The sequence below is a fragment of the Prenolepis imparis genome, unplaced genomic scaffold, assembly GCF_030444845.1.
Source record: "Prenolepis imparis isolate NDT839.2.m4 unplaced genomic scaffold, iyPreImpa1.0 SCAF_9, whole genome shotgun sequence".
Lineage (NCBI taxonomy): Eukaryota > Metazoa > Arthropoda > Insecta > Hymenoptera > Formicidae > Prenolepis > Prenolepis imparis.
Genome location: NW_028141167.1, coordinates 5,255,393 through 5,273,803, shown reverse-complemented (window position 1 = coordinate 5,273,803; position 18,411 = coordinate 5,255,393). Strand labels below are relative to the sequence as shown.

The following is an 18,411-nucleotide window of genomic DNA, read 5'->3' as shown; positions in this document are numbered from 1 at the left end:
AAAATGTTAATCAAATTTAAACAAACTTTATATAAAAATATCATTTTTATAATATCATTCTTTTTAATATAAAATTGAAGAATGGCACTCGTAGCACGCATTTGTGTTAGCCTAGTAAATAATAAAAAACTTGCGAGAGTTAGTCATCTTCAAAAGAAGAATTTGAATTGTTCCCAAATAAGCAAACTTAAAATAGATGAGAATTAATTCAGCCGAAAAGAATGCAGCCTTTATATTTAGATTTAATTGTATGGGATACGTACGCTTCGCTTGATTTAACCCTTTCTTCTGCCGCTTCGAGCTCGTCCTCGACAAACGTCAATTTTCTTGAAATTTCGTCCGATTTAGCGTCAGCGTCTTCTGCAATGAGTCTCGCTTCCTTCAATTGCGTCATCAATTGGTCCATCCTTTCTTCGTCCTGCTTGCTCCTGTTCTCCAGGACTTTACAGATGCTGAATAAAAATCACTTTACTATTATGATAACTCAACTTTTTCACAATAGAAACGACGATGGTACTAATAGAAACATTTGTAGTAATGTAAATTTCATAGATAACCTTCACAAGATAAATTCACAAGATATAACAAATTAAAAATATTTTACGAAAGTATAATTTACAGTAATTATATATTGCATAAATTTTATAAAAAGATTAATATGTGTGCATACCGCTTTGCATCCTCCGCAGTTTCCATGGCTTGCGTGAGCTTTGTTTGAGTCGACAAACGTCGTTCCTCAGATTTTTTTAGATTCTGCATACATTGTTGCATTTTTCTATTTAACACAGCCAATTCCGACTGCGTCTGCAATTTTACAATTGACGAAAGGTAGATCGAATCGAGAACGTATGATATATTTTTCTGACTCACTAACCACTATATAGATTCTCTCCTTCATCTCGAGATCCTTGTTTGATTGTATCAGCTGAGCTTTGCTCACTTTAAGATCATGTTCCATTTGCATTAGTTTTTTCGCCAATTCGCGAACTTCATCTTTCAATTTTTCTTCTTTCCGATTTGCTTCCTTCGCCTGCTGATCGCACAGATCAGCTTTGTCCATCGCGAGATCTTTCTCGAGCTTTAGCATCTGCAGCCGTTTCTTAATATATAGCATTCATGACTTCGCTTGGAAGCTGAATTGAAGAATTGAAAATATTTTTTTTTCTAAAACTAATCAAAATGATGTCAATTCAATAAAATTTTTAAGTATAAATTGAGAGGTCCTAAATTGCCTTTAAGCAGATCTTAGCAATTCGCAATATATAAATCACGAAAAATTAATTAATTAATTAATTATCAATTAACTAAATGTTTATTGCGTGAAAACTACTTTTTAATAATTTTTTTATATCTTTACTTTGTTGGTGTTATTTTTATGTTTTTTAATCAATCCTAATAAATGTTCGGCTGAGAATATTCTTTAAATGGATGCACACTTTAGAAACACTTTCACTTTGAAATCTTTTCCCGTTATTGATTTAATATAATTCGCACTCTGCTAAATAGAATTTTTAATTACTGTAAAAGTTAACGAAGTATCAAATGCGATGTGCTCGCGGGTTACTGTACTCGTTGACCGATGAGGACAATGTTTTATAGGCTCAATGCAATGCAAAAGAACAAAAGCGATTGCTGCTTTAGTTAGGCTCAAACGAATTCTTGGACTTCTTAAAGCAGTAATGTACTTTGTTGTGTCGATTGTCGCTGCCAATCGCAAATATATCGATACTAAAACATCTATTTTAAGCTTAATATAAATAATTTTTAATATAAATAGTAATTTTATTATTATATACTCAGCACTATCACATTCTAAACTCTCATAGCATATATCTTGTAATTTAACAAATGTTTTCTTTGTATTTTAGAAGCAATAATATTTTCAACATATAATAAACGTACCTAGTTTAATTTTTATCTCGCAGTTACGTATCTATTTTAAATAATATATTTAATATAATAGAAAAAAATCATATTATTAATATTAAACATATATGTTAAAAAGATAATTAAGAAAATAAAACATTAAATATTACTTATTATTTCCATTATTTGTTTAGTCATCTTTTGAATCGTTCTTTATACATTAATAATTGAAGTATTATAAATAAAGGATAGAAGGAATAATTTGTAGGTATCTTCACCTTCTCAAAATAATTTATGATATCATTTATTGAAAATACAGATTTTATGTAGAACGATAGAAAGGATACGCAATATCATCAATTCTCATTCACGCGTAATGGATGAAAATAAATCTCTCCAACGCCTCTGAAAGAAAAAAATAGATAAAATTATCAATCTTTGATCGACACAGACTACGAGCGACCATGAACCAGTTGGCAAGGCATTACATAAAGCGAAGCAATTATAATAGCAAGCGATATTTATATGCCTTATTTATCAGTGGATTATTGTACGAAGCGGATTATTTCTAATTATTTCACTTATGGCATTTTATATGATAAAATAAATCAGTGTTGCGCAGTATTTAAGCATAGCGGATCGAAATAATGAGATGTTTATGTTAGATGGTAGCGAGTAAAGGAAAAAAGCATAAGAATAACAGTGAAAATCAAAATCAAGTTCGTTCGCAGAATTTTAGTATCCTGTCATCTCGGCGTACGTCGCGTCCATATCGTCGCAGACTGCCTTGTATTTTTCCTTTTCTTCCCTAAGCTCATCTAAAAATAAATAGCAATTTGTCGTCAATGCACAGGAAAGAAAGATATTAGTTATATTTTTTAGAATTAATTTTTAATGAATCTCTTTAGGAATAGGATGCTTCGTACCTTCCTTCATATCTACTTCCTTCAGCAAGGTCTTGACCGTCCTTTCGGCGGTGATCGCGCGCTTCTCCGCCTCCTTCAGTTTCTTCTTCGAGGATTTCAATTGCACTTTAAAATCTTCTACTCGTTGATTCGCCTGAAATTAAAGTAATCCAGAAGTGATATAATGCAGTGCAAATAATAATTCTCGCAGCGTATTATACTACGTCACCTTCTCTTCAGATACTTCGAGAGACTTCACGATATTCTGTACGATGAAGAGTTCGTCCTCGCGTTCTATAATTTTGCTATAAAGAAATTTCTCAATGTGAGATAATTTATTTATTATACGAATATGTAATGCAAGCTTTAATTTGTATACTTACGCTTCGCTAGTTTTTACTCTCTCTTCAGCAGCTTCCAACTCCTCTTCTACGAACTGCAATTTCCTAGCTATTTCATCGGATTTCGAGTCGGCGTCTTCAGCGATCAATCTTGCATCCTTTAGCTCTGACATTAATTTTTCCATACGTTCTTCGTCCAAACGACTTCTATCCGCCAGAACGTTGCACATTCTGCACGTAAGAGGAAAGAAAAATGTTTACTTTATTGAATATTATTTCAATTCACATTGACCAAATTTTACAATTGTAATGCATAATGCATTCAAAATGAAAACTTGCAACAATAACGTAATAATAATTATGAACCTTTGCGCATCATCGGCGAGTTCAGTTGCACGTGCCAGTTTTGTCTGAGCGGAAAGACGCAATTCCTCCTTTTTGTGAAGAGAAGCTTCGATCTCCTGTACTTTCTTCGTCAAAGTAGTACGATCTTGTTCAGCCTGTAAATATATTCTTAATAATTTTATTATATTATTATAGAAAATTAGATCTTTGCAAAAATGTCATGACAAGTTTGTAAAAAAATCTGTTTATCTTTCTGTAGGCGCTCTAATTTAGAAAAATCATTAATGTTAATCATTATTACACATACTTTGGACCAAGATTTTTCGCACTGCTCCAAATCGGCGGTCGATTGTTCCAAGTTAGCTTTTGTGATACTGTAATCGCGTTCCAATTGGCTCAATCTTTTCTGTAGATCGCTAGTGTCATCGTTTAGCCTGTCGGCTCTTATATTTTCTTGTTTCGCTTTCGTCTCATTAACTTCGACCTTTTCATTCGCAGCATCCATCTCCAACTTCAGTGCCGCGATTTTCTTCTTAATCGCCTCCATCGTGATGCGCGATCCTTTCGAGCTTCTCCCTTATTAATTATCTTACTCGATCTCACGAGACTATAATGTGACTATAGACAGGCTAAAAGTGAGAGTTAAAAAGCATCTCGACAATTATACCATCAAACTGTAAATCTATAAATCGCGTTCTTAATTTAAGTACGAATAAAATTGTCGCTTTAATAATTCTAATAAAATTCAAAAAAAAATATTTCTTTTTAATTGATGAGTAGCATCTTATAAATATAGCGATAAAGAAGGACACTGGATGGTGCAATCAAGAGTTACCTCTACTCACCGAGGTTTTACCCCGTCTCATTGAACGATAATCTTATCACCCTATTAATCGGGCGCGTGTCGCGATTAATAGATTGCGTGGTGAAAAACACCCCTTGATCGGATCGTTTAATAAATTTCGCGCGGTAATGTTGGACGGGCAGAGAAATTCCTACTAAAGGAAACACTCACTGTGATCGTGACGATGATCCGCGGGGAGAATGCACAACCGGATGCCTTCGACAGCTAAGTTAAAATAAAACGAAATCAGTCGACGACGGTGCCGGCCGCCTTCCCGAACTCCCCGATCCAATCCAATTCTATAATTGCTTGGGGACTTTGGCTGTCGTCCCGAAACTTACCCTCCGGGCTCTCCGCCGATCCTCGTCATCGTCGCGGCTGTTCACGAAACGCGATATCCATTCGTTCCCATATGCTATTCTCGGCCCCCCCGAAAAGAATTTCGTTCCTGTTTTCCATCGGCCACGTAATCGATTCCTCGTTGTAAACAGTCCGGCTCTGTTAATCTTTGCATCGACATTATAGACCGTTAATTAAAATGTCAATAGGCGTGGACCAACTTCGAATCTTCCCGCTGGTCATCAGCTTCGCCGAGTAGCGGATTGACGTCAAACGCGGGAGCTTTTGATGAATCTTCTGATGAAATGAGTAATGAAACTTAAGGGATTCGAGACTTTTTGAATTTTAATTGAAACATTTATTTTTTAATTAAAGTTTTAATTTTTTAAGTAGAGGATTCGGAAGGTGAAACCATAAAGTTTTAGATCTAAAGTTTGATTCAAGTTCTCATTAAAAAATCGTCAAATTAAGAATTGCGAATTCAACCGATCTGTGGAAAATCAGATGTAAAGTTAAAAGTTTGTCAATAGAAAATTATAATTTCAAAGTTGTATAATATCATATAAATATTTAATAACAATAAAAAATAAGACGATTAAATCTAGCGAAAGATATATTTAATAATTTGATTGGTTTATTTTTACAACAGTCTCAGATTATATAACGCATAACTTCTTCGTGTAAGCCATGAGATGCTGCGTGTGACAAGTGAGCTACGCGAATGAAATTCTAAGAATGTTTTGATGCAACTTCATTATGTTAGTCATAAACATTTCTTAATTGTTATATGCCTATTCTATGAGGTCGATTTTCTGATCGATTTACAAGTATAGATTCGCAAGTAAACTTACATAATTGGAAATTTTATTGACAATAAAAAGTAATGCAGTCTAGTCGTGTTTGGAAAGAGTTACTTTGCAACTGTTATATCTTTTTCTTCAAAGTATATATATCATATATACTCTTATTAATTTTTGCACATGGCACACAGTAAAGACATCGAATACAATTCAATAGAAATACGGTCGTTCAATCATTGAACGTACATGGACGATATATCCGAAAGTAATAGACTGTGCGAATGGTTATATCACTCTTTTTGCGCATATATATGCTTCATAAATATTCCGAAGTATTGAAAAAGCGGTGCATATTGACAGAGTTTTGGCAAGATATAATACATGTATATGTATATATATATATATGTATATATACATATATATAAAGATCGGCATTTCAAGAAAATCGCTCGAAACAATATCAATATCAAATATGATCATATCGCGCATTATAATATGTAAATGCATCACTTCTCTGGCACAACTTTATATAACGAGAAAAACGCAAACAAGAAGTTTACTAACACGATATTAATCACAGGGCGCAACTATCAAGAAATAAAAATAAGTATTAAGTAGTATAAATCTGCATAATAATTAATGTGCAAATCAAAAAGCGTACAACAAGGTATCGATTTCTGTTTGTGATAATACCACAAAATCGATGTATAAATTTAACAAATGCCTCATAGGCTAGTAAGTACAAAGTAAAAAAAAAATAGAGAAAAAGAGAACAAATATAAAATAGTTTAGAAAACATGTCACAGACTCTTTTCAATATCACTCAACTCGAAGTGTAACGCGCGCGATCGATCATTATAAAGTTAAGTTACACATCACGATATATACTTACTTAATAAATTAACGTACATTTTAAATTGGGCGGAGATGAGAAAGACGATGCTTTAAATTCGCCAAACGCGCGGCGTTTCAAGAAAGAAAAAAAGATTTAGAAAGTGCTAATACGCCATTGATAAGAGCAACATCGTCATCTGGAAAGATTAGATCCCGTTTCGGAATCAACGGACATCAACAGCACGTAGATCGGTGTATACGTGAGAAGTAGGTGTACAGCGTCTTCGCGATCAAGCGCTCGTAATTGTTGCACCAGCGAACCAACGGTGCATTCTGCACCCGCGCAGTTTAGCAACCTGCGGATGAAAGTAATTCGAAATACAAAATTTGTATTAATTTGAAGTATGCGTTGCATATGACGCAATCGGTATATTTTAGGAATACCTCAGGGTGGGACTGTCCACTGTACTATCCAATTGAGCGACGCGATCCCCTAAGCCAAGTCTCACGGCGAGTAAGCACCAGTCTCTTCCGTGATGATCAGGCGGATCTAGCATCTGCGCCAATCGCCGTTGCACAGCGGGCTTTATATATTTCACGGGTTGCTTCGGTCCGGGAACGTAATTCTCCATCAACGGCAGTCCACAGCCAACTATCTCCCACACTGTTTCTTGTCGATCGTTCAGAGGATTTTTAAGAGTCGCCTCTTCGAGACTTTTATCGATTAAAGCCGATATGATTGTGGCGGGTGTCCACGAGTGAATTACCTGTAAATGTAAATTTCGATATATCAATTATTCGATATATCTTTTTATTTTATAATAAATAAATTTAATTAATTAAATTAAATTAATTAAATTAAATTATAATAAATAAATGAAAATGTGTGTGTGCTTTGATCTTTACCGACCTCGTCGTATTCTCGAAGCTGGCTAGGACTTAGCCAGTGCCTCTCGAGTAACATTCCCGGGGCGACTAATTCAATAGTCATGTCCATCGCGTCCAAGATCACGCTGAGGAGAGCGAAGCATTGCGCACTGGAACCGCGCGGTCCGCGAACTTGGATTTCGACGCAACTATGTTCTTCTTCTTCAAAAGTAATTATGCTTTCGCAAGGTCCAAGACACAGTTTTGATCCTCGCCACCACTGATATAAATCCGAATTCGATGGATCCCATGTTTGAGTAATCTTTCTCAGTTGCGCCTACATTGATATATTAATTTATTAATATTTCTCTACTATCACATATTCTTTAATTATAAGCACATTGATTACCTGTAAATGCGTAAATATCGCTGTCAAATGATATAAAGGCGCTTCTTCTGGACAAAGGCGTAAACCAGTGTGAGATAATGCGTTCGAGCATGGTTTCCATGGTTCCCATAAACCTGGAAGACGTTCTACGAGATTTAAGCAGGGTATCTCGTATTCCACTTCGTCGTCGTCTACTTCACACTAAAATGGTATAGTCAGATAATAATAAAAATAATCGATTGATCAGATCTCTCTTCGAACGTACCGGAACGCATAAGTTGACCGCTTGTAAAGCTTGCAGAGCTTGAGCAGCGGGACAAGGACATCGCGCCTGAAAATCTTCCAAGGTGTAAACGCCGGTGGTTCGACCGCCCAATCGTCCTCTTTGATCGGGACTCAGCTGCCAATTCAACACATCCTGCCAGAACCACTCGGGACTGAGTACTATCAGGTTGCCAGGCAGAAGAATGCACTCCCCCAAATTCTGTCATTTTATAGATTTACAGTGAAAAAAGAATACTATTTTTAAATAAATTAAATTGTAATTATAAACTACAAACCTGTAATTGCAATCCAAGATGTCTACAATGTTCCAAACAAACTAAAGGATTGATCCTTCGAACTTCGTTCAAAAATTCCTCCTGCGTGAGCATTAATGGAGGCACTTCTAAGGATTGCACGTACGACCTCCATGCTTCGGCGAGACCGGTCCACACTAAGGCGCTCTATAATACGTGATTAACATCCCATAGTAACGGAATTGTGCACTATCCGGGTAACACATTGATGCAGAAAATATATACAAGAAAGAGAGAGATAGAAAGAGACTTTTTTCTTTTCTTTTCTTTAAAATTAATAGTGCATGTATGTATATATGGGAGAAAGCATTAGTGCAACTATTGAACCAAAATACAGAGTTTCAGAGTTTTATACACATCACTCAGTTAGTTAAAGGAATTGAGAGAAGTATTTCGACCTGTTTATCAAGATTCGCCAGGGGCACGTACGTAGCCGCAGCACGCGGCGCGTCACGTCGGAGAATACTTTCTGCAACTTCCGGTCCATCCTACATCATGCATTGCATGCATTAAGGCTGATGTTAATAAACATTAATGGCCAAATAATCAGCAACTAAAACATATGTTCTTAATAAATTCGATTCGGTGATATATATATATATATATATATATATATATATATATAATATAATATAATATTGAAAAAGTTTATTGGAAAAGGTGCGCTCAATCAGTCAAACATCGCAAACGATCAAATGTCGTCGAGAGTCACGAGACACACAAGGTACTCTCAATGCTTTCAATTATTTGTACATATATATATCAAATCAACCATGCATCATGGATGACAAGAGGAACATTATTTAAAATGAGAAATCGTCGCATTGCCTTGTAGAAGTCAACGCTTGATTCGATAGCATATTGACACTGCAAATTTCGAGATCGATGAATGAATTATACAGACAACGTATAGCGTAATGAGGTAGTTCATTATTGAACAGAACCGTTTCACGAAGGATTAATGCGCACATTTATTACACATGCTGTACAGATTGGTATATAATTCCTGCGAGACAGTGATTATTTACATAAGGTGGCGTTAGTTACACTTGCTTGTATTGAGACTGTAAAAATAAACGGTTCTGCTCGCATATATTTAGTATCAAGCATACTGATATCATGCATTTACTGATATATTTTGGAATGGATTAAAGACATATGGATAGTATTTGATTGCGAAAATAATGTTAAAATTAGAAGAGATTATATAAATTCTCATCACAGGCAGAAAAGTTTGCTAAATACAAGATTGCTCGCCAATTTTAATTGCTGCATAAATAAGCAATGATATAAAAGCGATGAGAAGAAGATAACATCTCTTCTAATATCATGTATGAAATATGATAATATTTATATATCTGTATAGAGAAATATAATCGCTTCACCTCGAGAAATTCCATCCTTGCATTATTTAAGTACGATCTGAGAAGTTTGAGGCCAGGACTAGAGGGATTAGTTGCATCCAGTGCTACCATTTGAGGTTCCTCTCCCAAAATCGACGTAAAATCTTTTAGAAATGGCAACAGCGGTGCGAGTAGATTACCGCCATTAGAATTCGGGGCTAGAGGTTCCGGCGCGTAAGTGCCGACTAAAATTACTTTTACGTCATTGCACTTGCCGCCAAATCCTTCAATAGAAAAAGCCTTGTTTTAGAAGAAGCAATTGCAAAAATCAGGAACGTGTAATTTAGCCTCGATTAAAATAAATCAATTATGATGCAAAAAGAAGATTCGAAATACAATAATGTCTTACCAACGTTACTTGGATTGATACGATCCAAGATGAATTGCAGCCAGAATTTTATCTGCTGAAGCTGAACAGTCAGCGGCTCTCTCAGACTGACTGTAATAAGATGCACTGCTGGCTGTTGGAACGTAAGTACATAGTGATAAGACGCCAGAAATTCTTCGCGTCCGCATAATTCCCAAAAGACGCACTCGCCACCTACACCAATTCGTATAAATATTGTATTAAACCTTTTAAAATACTCAAATAAATTATATTACATAATTAAAGATATAATATATAAATATTTAATTCATACTACGCATTATTGTAATTCTAAGCAGAGTATTGGAATATAATTCGCTTACCTACATTACCGCGACTCCATTCTACACCCTGAGTACCTTCATACTCATTGTCGCTGTATTCAAAGCTGAGAGAACCGTGCTTACTCGTCACATCAAGTTCGATACTTGGTTCCCTCTAAACATCAATAATTATTTATGATTATTTTTTTATTATTCAGAATTTATGTTTTATATATAGTACGACATACCTTTGCGCTACAATTCTGACTTCTCGACCTTCGAAAGAAACCGAAGCTAAATAATCCAGCTTTCAAAGAATTGATTAACGATGATTTCCCAGATGCGCAATGTCCGAGCAGTCTTATGTGTAGCCGGTCTATCGGTCTGTGCGTCGGTTGCAGCTGACGAATGTAATTTTCGCGCTGATTCAGCTAAAAATGAATTAAATCGAGAATTAACAATTCCTCCAAACACGTGGAAAGAATTTACGCCTATCGTGAAAGTAGCGAAATGTAGTACCTACATTTCGCAACTTATCTAATAAATTTGCGATATCCGGATATCCGTATTTGATCGCAGTGACGTCCGCTCGAATTCCCCGATTCGTCTTATCGACGTCGCAACCAGCAAGGCACAAATGTCTGACCAGATTAATATGTCCGTATCGAGCAGCCACATGTAACGCCGTGAGACCATGTTTGTTCGGTGTATCCAGATCGATTCCGCTCTCTATCAGCAAAATCGTCATCCCCTCGTCGCCGGCCTCGCAAGCGATATGCAAAAGCGTGTCTTCTTTCTGAACAATAACGTGTTATCATTTTATTAATTATATGAATTATTTTTATGATATTGACGAGATAAACAAAAGATGCCTTACAGAGTCTTTTACGTTTAATGGAGCACCCTGCAACAGTAACTGAGAGACAGCCTCGACACAGCCTCGCTTCACAGCACTGATCATTGCTCCGCCGAGACCTTGAGGAGCTTCAGATTCCTGTGCATAAAAAGAATTAAATTTTTGTCGATATACAACTAATCTCTATCAATCTATATCATAAATTTGTATATTATAAATTTACTATATTTTGCATAGCAAGCATGAAGTTGAAAATCATACTCTTCAGTAATCAAGGTATATATGTATAATAATAAAGAAAAATTGTTTTTTGACTTAAGAATGTATATTGTATATAAAAAATAGTTTTCGTATATATAATATACGATATAACTGTACAACAGATCAATGTCATATTGAAACAAAAGTTGGTCAAAAGAAAATGCATAAAATCGATATGTATAACATATTAGAAACAAAAATGTACAATAAACCAGTATTATTGAACAAGACAAATCTTTTTTTTTTTTTTTTTTTTAAGAACACACCGTGAGAATCCAAGGATGTTTAAGGCACGATTCAGCACTTCCTCTCTCTCTAAAATAAGGAAGTAATCTTTTTATCTCCACTTCTAACAATAAAGTCACAAATTTATAAATTTTTTAGACTTACTTTGGATCCTTGATCAACAAGGATCGTATAAAGTCTTTGGCAATCTCGGATACATTATTGAAATATTCATTGTCAAATTGATATTGACAAGCAGCAACATTTGCATATGTCTCTTGCTTGTCCTCGCCTAAAAATGGCGAAGCTCCACTCAGGAGAATATACGTCAATACTCCAACAGCCCAAAGATCGGTTCCCAAGCTAAGTGGTTCATAATTTACGATTTCTGGTGCCACAAATTCTGGTGTACCAAACAATGCTCTATGTTCTGAACCAGGTACCAGTCGATGCGATAGACCTAAATCTGTAAAAATAATAGTATTTATATTAATGACTTTAATATAATTTTATTTTTAATATTTAATATTTAATATTTTAATGTTGCAAATATTACCTATTAGCTTAATGCTAGGCATCGGTGGTGGTGTCGACAATAGAATATTCTCAGGCTTAATATCCAGATGAGCAACTTGATGGGAATGTAAATGACTAAGTGCCGTTAAAACTTGACGCACCTTAAGAAAGAAAGAATATAAAATAAATAGATGCATTCGCGTTTGGCTTTCACAAGCCCACTAAATTTGTATTTGAAATATTAAATAGATATTTATTAATTGCAATATATTTACATACCACATGAGCAGCTTCTATTTCACCAGATGGAGTCCAGTGAAATAATTCACCTCCAGTAATCAACTCCAAAAGCAATACAACTGTTGTTCCTGTATCTATCACTTTGTATAAGGAAACAATGTTGGGATGCCTTAACCGAGCCAAAAGACCAGCTTCTCTTGCTAAAAATAAAATAAAATTACCTTATTATTATAATGTCGTAAAAATAAAGTATATCCACAATAAATTATAATTAGAAAAGTACTACCAATATCTGCAGCAGCTACACCCCTGGCAACTCGTCTCTTTCTCATTATTTTTGCAGCATACAATGCACCAGTTTTTATTTCCTTGCATTTTCGTACAATAGCAAATTGACCCCTGTATTTTACAAATTGATAAGCATTATTAAATAATCAATGAGTATTAAAGAAAATATCAATTAGAAATAATAATACTTACTTGCCAATCTCTTCAAGCAGCTGATAGTTTTTTTCAATCGGCTCATGGTGGACCTCCATTAAAGTGTTCCACTCGCAATCTAAACAATAAATATATTGCTGTTGTATGGTTTTAATATATATATATATATATATATATATATACAAACATTAACACATATATATATACACAATATCTCATATACTTTCCAAACAATAATAAAACTTAAATGCAAAAATGCTGGATAATTTAATTAATTAAGATAAAAAAAGAAGCTGGGATAATTCTCCAAAATATGAAATAAAGCAATAACAATTTATCCGTTGCCGAAAACTTCTAAGCTAATAATCAACCATCACACAATTTACTGCAATTATTAAGTCGCGATAATATCTGTAACATCGTCTTTAAAGCGAAGGGTTGAGTCGGTTGTGAAATTTCGGAGGGACGGACGGAATGCCGAGAGCGAGGTGGAGGATGCAAAAGTCAGGCCGAATTCTTACCACCGTCAGACGTTTCCAGCTGGCAAGACGTGCCCGGCATCATCTCCCGGTCCTGTTCATCGTTCCATCTATCCGGACAGCTTTGAGTCTCGCGAAGAGCCGTTACGAAAATTATGTGGCATCCGACGGCCTTCACCCATGCCGGCCGCCCCACACACACAATCGATATGCCTGTGTCGCAAGGAACGCCATCTTGCTTCTTCTACCCACCGGGGCCGGTTTTCTATAGTCGCTCTTGTCAGTGACGCTCAAACTCTGTCAACTTGACGTCTGGAACAAAAATTTTCACATGGTCGCGTGGCTGTATTAATAGATTTCTTCCTTTTTTTCATGTCAAGGATAAACATTTAATTATATAAAGTGCATGCCTTACTGCATCCATATTGTTATCTTTAATAGAAGGAAATAAAAATATTTAAAATATTTTTTTTTCTAAGACTCGATTTTTACAAAATGTAAGTATATTGGAATTATTATGTATATATATTTTTTTTAAAGAAAAAATTGAATATTTAGAAAAAAAACTTAGTTTCTATAGCTTGTTGAGAACAGCTGTAGATGTTTGAATACCTATTCTGTACGAATTTCATCAGCACGTGTACCTTTGTTTTTATCATTGTTGGATTTGTGATTTTTGTTATTTAATTATTTAATCGCTAGCGATATGTATGTATAATGTGATTTATTATTAACTAGTCAAATAATTATTTATTAGAAGAAAATTTCGCGTGTAAAATCACGATTGTTGAGGTTATCTAACCACGTTGAACGCGTTCTCATACAAGTCTATATAATAATAAAATTAAATATTTCAGAATCATGAAAACTAAACGAATTAATGATGACGGGTGGAAATCTGTAACATTGGAAGGTACTTTATTGTCCAATGGCATAGAAGGATTAATTGGAATAGAAGAATTAACTGATTATAGTTTGGAGCATATGCAAAATAAAGATCCACACTGGCAGAACAGCAAGAAGGGTAAAATTATAACTACAGAAATAAAGTCTGCCAAAAAGAAGAAAGTAAGTAATTTGTTTCATTGATATTTATTTTGATATTTTGAAATTTTTTATAAATTATTTAATTATTGAATTATAGTCAACGGCAAAGCGCAAATGTTTAGATGAATGGAAAGAAGATCATGTCGATAATGTGTCTTCTGTGAAGAAATTAAAAGTCAAGAAAGCTAAAACAAAGAAAACAAAATCAACGGATCTCAAAACTATTAATACACAAATTAATTCTGATAGTGAAAATGATTCGTACTGCGACACAAATAATAGTGAAAACTTGGCAAAGATTAATGTCGAAGCATGGCGCTCTATGGGTGTTCCAAATATTGTGATAAAAGCTTTAGCTGATCAGAATTTTTATGCTCCTACTCCAATACAAGCTCAGACATTGCCAGCTGCTATATTAGGCCGCAGAGATATATTAGGCGCTGCTGAAACTGGTAGTGGCAAGACATTAGCTTTTGGTATTCCAATAATAAAAGGTATTTTGGATTTGAAGAAGCAACAGTTGGAAATGCCAGTGTCTAAAGAATCTGTAGAACATGACCCTCAAAATAGAAGATGGAATAATTCAGAAATAGAAGCTAAAGGTATTACAGTAATATTTTTTTACTAATTATTTTGTTATTTTTTTTTTATAACATTGACTTAATGCATTAAGAGCTACTATTAATTCTTTAAATTTAAATATTTTATAGATAGTAATTCTGATTCAGAAAGTGAAGATATATCAGAATCTGAAAATTGTGTACATGTCGTGAATGATATAAAACTTGATAATTGTCAAAATATTCCAATCAACCCTTTGTATGCATTAATTTTGACACCAACTCGCGAATTAGCGATACAAATAAAGAACCATCTTACTCAAGCAGCAAAATATACAGATATTAAGGTGAGGCTAATCTTTCTTGAATTTTATTTTAATATATTATTCTTTAAATAATATAATTATATTATGTATAATTTTAATTGTAATATATTATTACAGATAGCTGTTGTTCTTGGAGGTATGGCAGCAGTAAAACAAGAAAGAATATTAAAGAAAGGTCCTGAAATCGTCATTGCTACACCTGGCAGATTGTGGGAACTAATTCAAAATGGCAATTCTCATTTAAGTCAAATTGATTCTATTAGGTAATTGTCAATCTTTAAATAGAAGAGAAGATAAGGTTTTTTTTTTTTCCCCTAAAAAAAATAATCCTTATTTCATTATAAATTTGTTATATAATTTAGGTACTTGGTCATTGATGAGACAGACAGAATGATGGAAAAGGGTCATTTTCAAGAATTGCACGATCTCTTGGAAAAAATGAATGCAAATCCGATCAAACTGGAGAAACGGCAGACGTTTGTTTTCTCGGCAACTTTAACAATGGTTCACGATCTTCCAGATTATCTCGAGAAAAAAATGAAGCGTTATGCCAGGAGTAAAATATACAAACTCACTCCTGGCCAGAAACTGCAAAAGATTATACACTTATTAAAGATAAAGAATCCTAAAGTCGTCGATCTTACAAAAGAATCAGGTATGCATGCATCTTAATCGTCAAGGGATGTGGGCTACTTGTTTATTATTTATTAATCAAATTTATATTATCAGGTATGGCCGATAACTTGACAGAATGTCGAATAGCGTGCACGATCGACCACAAGGATTATTACCTTTATTATTTTTTGAAGAAACATAGTGGAAGAACATTAGTATTTTGTAACAGCATTGGCTGTGTCAAGAGATTATCCACTCTCTTCAGCATACTTGAGTGCAAACCTTTATCTCTACACGCCAATATGCAGCAACGACAACGTCTAAAAAATCTCGAAAGGTTGTAAAATATATACATATATATACATATATTAAATATATTTCTCGTGAAATTTGTACTAATCGAAAGAGGGATTTTTTTAGATTTCAAGCTGACGAAAACGGACTATTAATAGCCACGGATGTAGCCGCCCGAGGTTTAGATATACCTAACATAGAGCATGTAATACATTATCAAGTTCCCAGGACATCCGAGGTGAATATCTAAAATATTAATGTTAATGTAGCATTATATAATGTTTATCACGAAATTAATTTGACAATTATTTTACAGAATTATGTACACAGGAGTGGTAGAACAGCGAGAGCCCAAAAAGAAGGTATCACAGTTCTAATGATGGAACCTTCTGAGAAACAGAACTATAGCAAGTTGTGCAAAACTCTTGGACGTAGTACGTTTACATGAAAATATTAATATTCACTTATTATTAATAGTTAGAAATACTATAATAATAATGTCAATCTGTTTTCAGCGCACGATTTACCCACATTCCCTGTAGTAGACAGGCTATTAATCGCTGTAAAAGAAAGAGTGGATGTTGCTCGCGATATTGATAAGCTAGAATTAAAATGTCGCCGACAGAATACTCAAAAAAGTTGGTTACGGAAAGCAATGGAAGACATGGATATGGTCCTGGACGACGACGATGATGAGTAAGAGAAATAAATTGGTTTGCTTATATTTTCGATCTGTACAACGTAAATTATATTATCTTTTTTATTTTAGTGAATCATCAACGGAATCGGAAGAAGCAGCAGCATTGAGACGACAATTAAAAATAAAGAAAAATCAGCTGCAGTCTTTATTATCAAAACCAGTATTCCCGAAAGGATTCTCAGGAAAGTATCTCGATGATAATTTAAACATAGATCCTGCTCAGAATACAGAAAAAGCTGTCGAAGTGATGAAAAAGGTAATAAGAAATAATCCCGGTAAAAATCAAGAAAACAATACTATACGTCAGAAAAGATCGCGACTGTAAAACCTGAAAAGATTTTCAAAAATAAAATATATATTTTGTTTATATATATGTATATATAAATCATGTTGATATTTTCTTCATCACATCGTTTTGCTTTTTTAATATTCATTACAAAACATGGGTTTCACGGGACAATCATGTATTAACAAAACGTAGATAAATTTATTTTGACGCAGGTTATATTTACATTTATAATTAATTTGAGCCATTGATCATTCTAAGAAACATATTTTTAATATGCACATGTTTCCTTCCTAATTGTTAGTAAATTAAAGTATGGCAAAGGTGTATATATATATATATATATATATATATATATATATATATATACAGAAGATTTCTGCATTTTTCTAAACAAAGACACTTGTACATGTTTCCTTAATATGCACATGCTTATGTAATATAATACATTCCTCGAAACAGCAAATAGAGAATCGATCGATGAACACAGCCGGTTTGCCTACACTTTAAAAATTTCACATATCGCTGCTCCGAGTTACAATTAACTTCCCTTTTCGCTCGCTTTCGTGATTATTAACATTATATAAACACGATATAAACGTTAAATCCGCGACAATCTCAGAACACGGTATTATAGATCACTTCGTCCTCCGTACTAATAATGGAGTCGATCTGCTCTGTCATCACCATCGAGTTCGCGTATCTCTCGTTGCCGATCACGTTACGCGCTTCCAAGGACGAATCATGGCTCTGCACGACGATCCTGATTCGCGCCATCACGTGACTTCCTGGGCATTTCTGCACCTGGTTTACCGGCGCGGTATCGCAAATTTCGGCATAGATTTCCTCGTTTTTGTTGCTGGTCCTGACCAGCTTCGGTGGTGATGGCAAGGGGGTCAAACTGTCCCTCACGCGAGAATAATTGGGCTGCAGCTCGACGGACGTCGGTGGTATTTCCAACACGCTAGTCGACACGGATCTCTGTACCGGTTGCTTGGCGTTTTGATTCTGGCGAGTCTGATGAGAGGTAGTTTCTGGTTCCAGACTGCAGTAACGTTCCTGAGATCTCATGGCTATTTCCGGCCTCACCGCGAACGTAAACGAGGCCGATTTCTTCGCGGGATTGCGATTTCTGCTACTTTGAGCGAGTTTGGAGATTCTCTCGAGAATGCCGTTTCCGGTGCTCTGCTTCGTCTGTTGGTTCCGTTCTTTCGCGGTGCTCCGCTTCAGGTGTTCCAGCCCATTTTTCAGACTTTGCAGAATCGGTTTAGTCTCCGGCTTCGGCTTGATCTTCTTCAGGTGCATCTCCTTCAGGCTCTCAGCTATCGGCGATTGCAGTTTCACTGGCGCTACTCGCGGCTCGGTTGCGCGATCCCCGACCGCTCGACTGTGAAGTCGAAAAACCAGTTCAACCACATAGAATAT

At 34.9% G+C, this 18,411-nt stretch overlaps 5 protein-coding genes across 8 annotated transcripts in view; 1 reads left to right on the top strand and 4 right to left on the bottom strand.

Annotated features, from left to right (window-relative positions):
• Nucleotides 1–208: 208 nt before the first annotated feature.
• LOC145940929 (uncharacterized) lies at nt 209–1,114 on the bottom strand. The gene is made up of 3 exons (XM_083046590.1): nt 875–1,114; nt 671–804; nt 209–452 (listed from the first exon to the last, which is right to left on the bottom strand). The coding sequence occupies exons 1-3, from the start codon at nt 1,112–1,114 to the stop codon at nt 209–211; spliced, it is 618 nt and encodes a 205-aa protein (XP_082902716.1).
• A 1,046-nt stretch (nt 1,115–2,160) lies between these two features.
• LOC145940437 (tropomyosin) lies at nt 2,161–4,516 on the bottom strand. Its single transcript, XM_083045602.1, has 7 exons — nt 4,303–4,516; nt 3,765–4,086; nt 3,479–3,612; nt 3,155–3,343; nt 3,001–3,076; nt 2,793–2,925; nt 2,161–2,684 (listed from the first exon to the last, which is right to left on the bottom strand). The coding sequence occupies exons 2-7, from the start codon at nt 4,002–4,004 to the stop codon at nt 2,602–2,604; spliced, it is 855 nt and encodes a 284-aa protein (XP_082901728.1). The 5' UTR covers nt 4,005–4,086; nt 4,303–4,516; the 3' UTR covers nt 2,161–2,601.
• A 724-nt stretch (nt 4,517–5,240) lies between these two features.
• On the bottom strand, nt 5,241–13,386 carry LOC145940292 (death-associated protein kinase 1). Of its 2 annotated transcripts, XM_083045220.1 has the most exons (20): nt 13,201–13,386; nt 12,719–12,797; nt 12,525–12,637; nt 12,278–12,438; nt 12,039–12,159; nt 11,648–11,948; nt 11,524–11,572; nt 11,018–11,134; nt 10,664–10,936; nt 10,389–10,571; nt 10,201–10,315; nt 9,860–10,051; nt 9,493–9,734; nt 8,506–8,595; nt 8,090–8,254; nt 7,795–8,013; nt 7,551–7,730; nt 7,185–7,478; nt 6,719–7,041; nt 5,241–6,630 (listed from the first exon to the last, which is right to left on the bottom strand). In XM_083045220.1, exons 1-20 carry the CDS (start codon nt 13,241–13,243, stop codon nt 6,468–6,470), a joined length of 3,423 nt encoding a protein of 1,140 aa, XP_082901346.1. In that variant the 5' UTR covers nt 13,244–13,386; the 3' UTR covers nt 5,241–6,467. The 2 variants fall into 2 exon arrangements, with proteins under 2 accessions (XP_082901346.1, XP_082901347.1); XM_083045221.1 differs by lacking the exon at nt 8,506–8,595.
• On the top strand, nt 13,387–17,077 carry LOC145940293 (ATP-dependent RNA helicase DDX24). Of its 2 annotated transcripts, none has more exons than XM_083045222.1 (11): nt 13,387–13,655; nt 14,016–14,226; nt 14,303–14,807; nt 14,916–15,112; nt 15,209–15,354; nt 15,454–15,746; nt 15,821–16,043; nt 16,127–16,238; nt 16,317–16,434; nt 16,516–16,696; nt 16,770–17,077. In XM_083045222.1, the coding sequence occupies exons 2-11, from the start codon at nt 14,020–14,022 to the stop codon at nt 17,023–17,025; spliced, it is 2,238 nt and encodes a 745-aa protein (XP_082901348.1). In that variant the 5' UTR covers nt 13,387–13,655; nt 14,016–14,019; the 3' UTR covers nt 17,026–17,077. The 2 variants fall into 2 exon arrangements, with proteins under 2 accessions (XP_082901348.1, XP_082901350.1); XM_083045224.1 differs by lacking the exon at nt 13,387–13,655 and adding an exon at nt 13,745–13,866.
• LOC145940294 (uncharacterized) overlaps nt 16,816–18,411 on the bottom strand; it is a 53,262-nt gene continuing 51,666 nt past the window's right edge. For both annotated transcript variants that reach the window (XM_083045226.1, XM_083045225.1), the window contains exon 6: nt 16,816–18,373. In XM_083045226.1, the coding sequence (XP_082901352.1) occupies nt 17,605–18,373 (769 nt within the window). In that variant the 3' untranslated portion in view covers nt 16,816–17,604. The remainder of the gene's footprint in view (nt 18,374–18,411) is intronic.

Bases quoted from the DNA above. Each gene is read 5' to 3' on its own strand.
- LOC145940293 (XM_083045222.1), top strand. From the start codon at position 14,020: ATGAAAACTAAACGAATTAATGATGACGGGTGGAAATCTGTAACATTG. The intron at 14,808-14,915 runs GTATTACAGTAA...AATATTTTATAG, and splicing joins TTCAGAAATAGAAGCTAAAG to ATAGTAATTCTGATTCAGAA. The intron at 15,113-15,208 runs GTGAGGCTAATC...ATATTATTACAG, and splicing joins CAAAATATACAGATATTAAG to ATAGCTGTTGTTCTTGGAGG.
- LOC145940929 (XM_083046590.1), bottom strand. From the start codon at position 1,114: ATGCTATATATTAAGAAACGGCTGCAGATGCTAAAGCTCGAGAAAGAT. The intron at 805-874 runs GTTAGTGAGTCA...GTAAAATTGCAG, and splicing joins AGGAGAGAATCTATATAGTG to ACGCAGTCGGAATTGGCTGT. The intron at 453-670 runs GTATGCACACAT...ATTTTTATTCAG, and splicing joins ACTGCGGAGGATGCAAAGCG to CATCTGTAAAGTCCTGGAGA.
- LOC145940292 (XM_083045220.1), bottom strand. From the start codon at position 13,243: ATGATGCCGGGCACGTCTTGCCAGCTGGAAACGTCTGACGGTG. The intron at 11,949-12,038 runs GTAATATTTGCA...TTATTTTTACAG, and splicing joins GCCTAGCATTAAGCTAATAG to ATTTAGGTCTATCGCATCGA. The intron at 7,479-7,550 runs GTAATCAATGTG...ATATCAATGTAG, and splicing joins CGATATTTACGCATTTACAG to GCGCAACTGAGAAAGATTAC.
- LOC145940437 (XM_083045602.1), bottom strand. From the start codon at position 4,004: ATGGAGGCGATTAAGAAGAAAATCGCGGCACTGAAGTTGGAGATGGAT. The intron at 3,344-3,478 runs GTTCATAATTAT...TCTTACGTGCAG, and splicing joins CTCGCCGATGATGCGCAAAG to AATGTGCAACGTTCTGGCGG. The intron at 3,077-3,154 runs GTAAGTATACAA...ATTTCTTTATAG, and splicing joins AGAGTAAAAACTAGCGAAGC to CAAAATTATAGAACGCGAGG.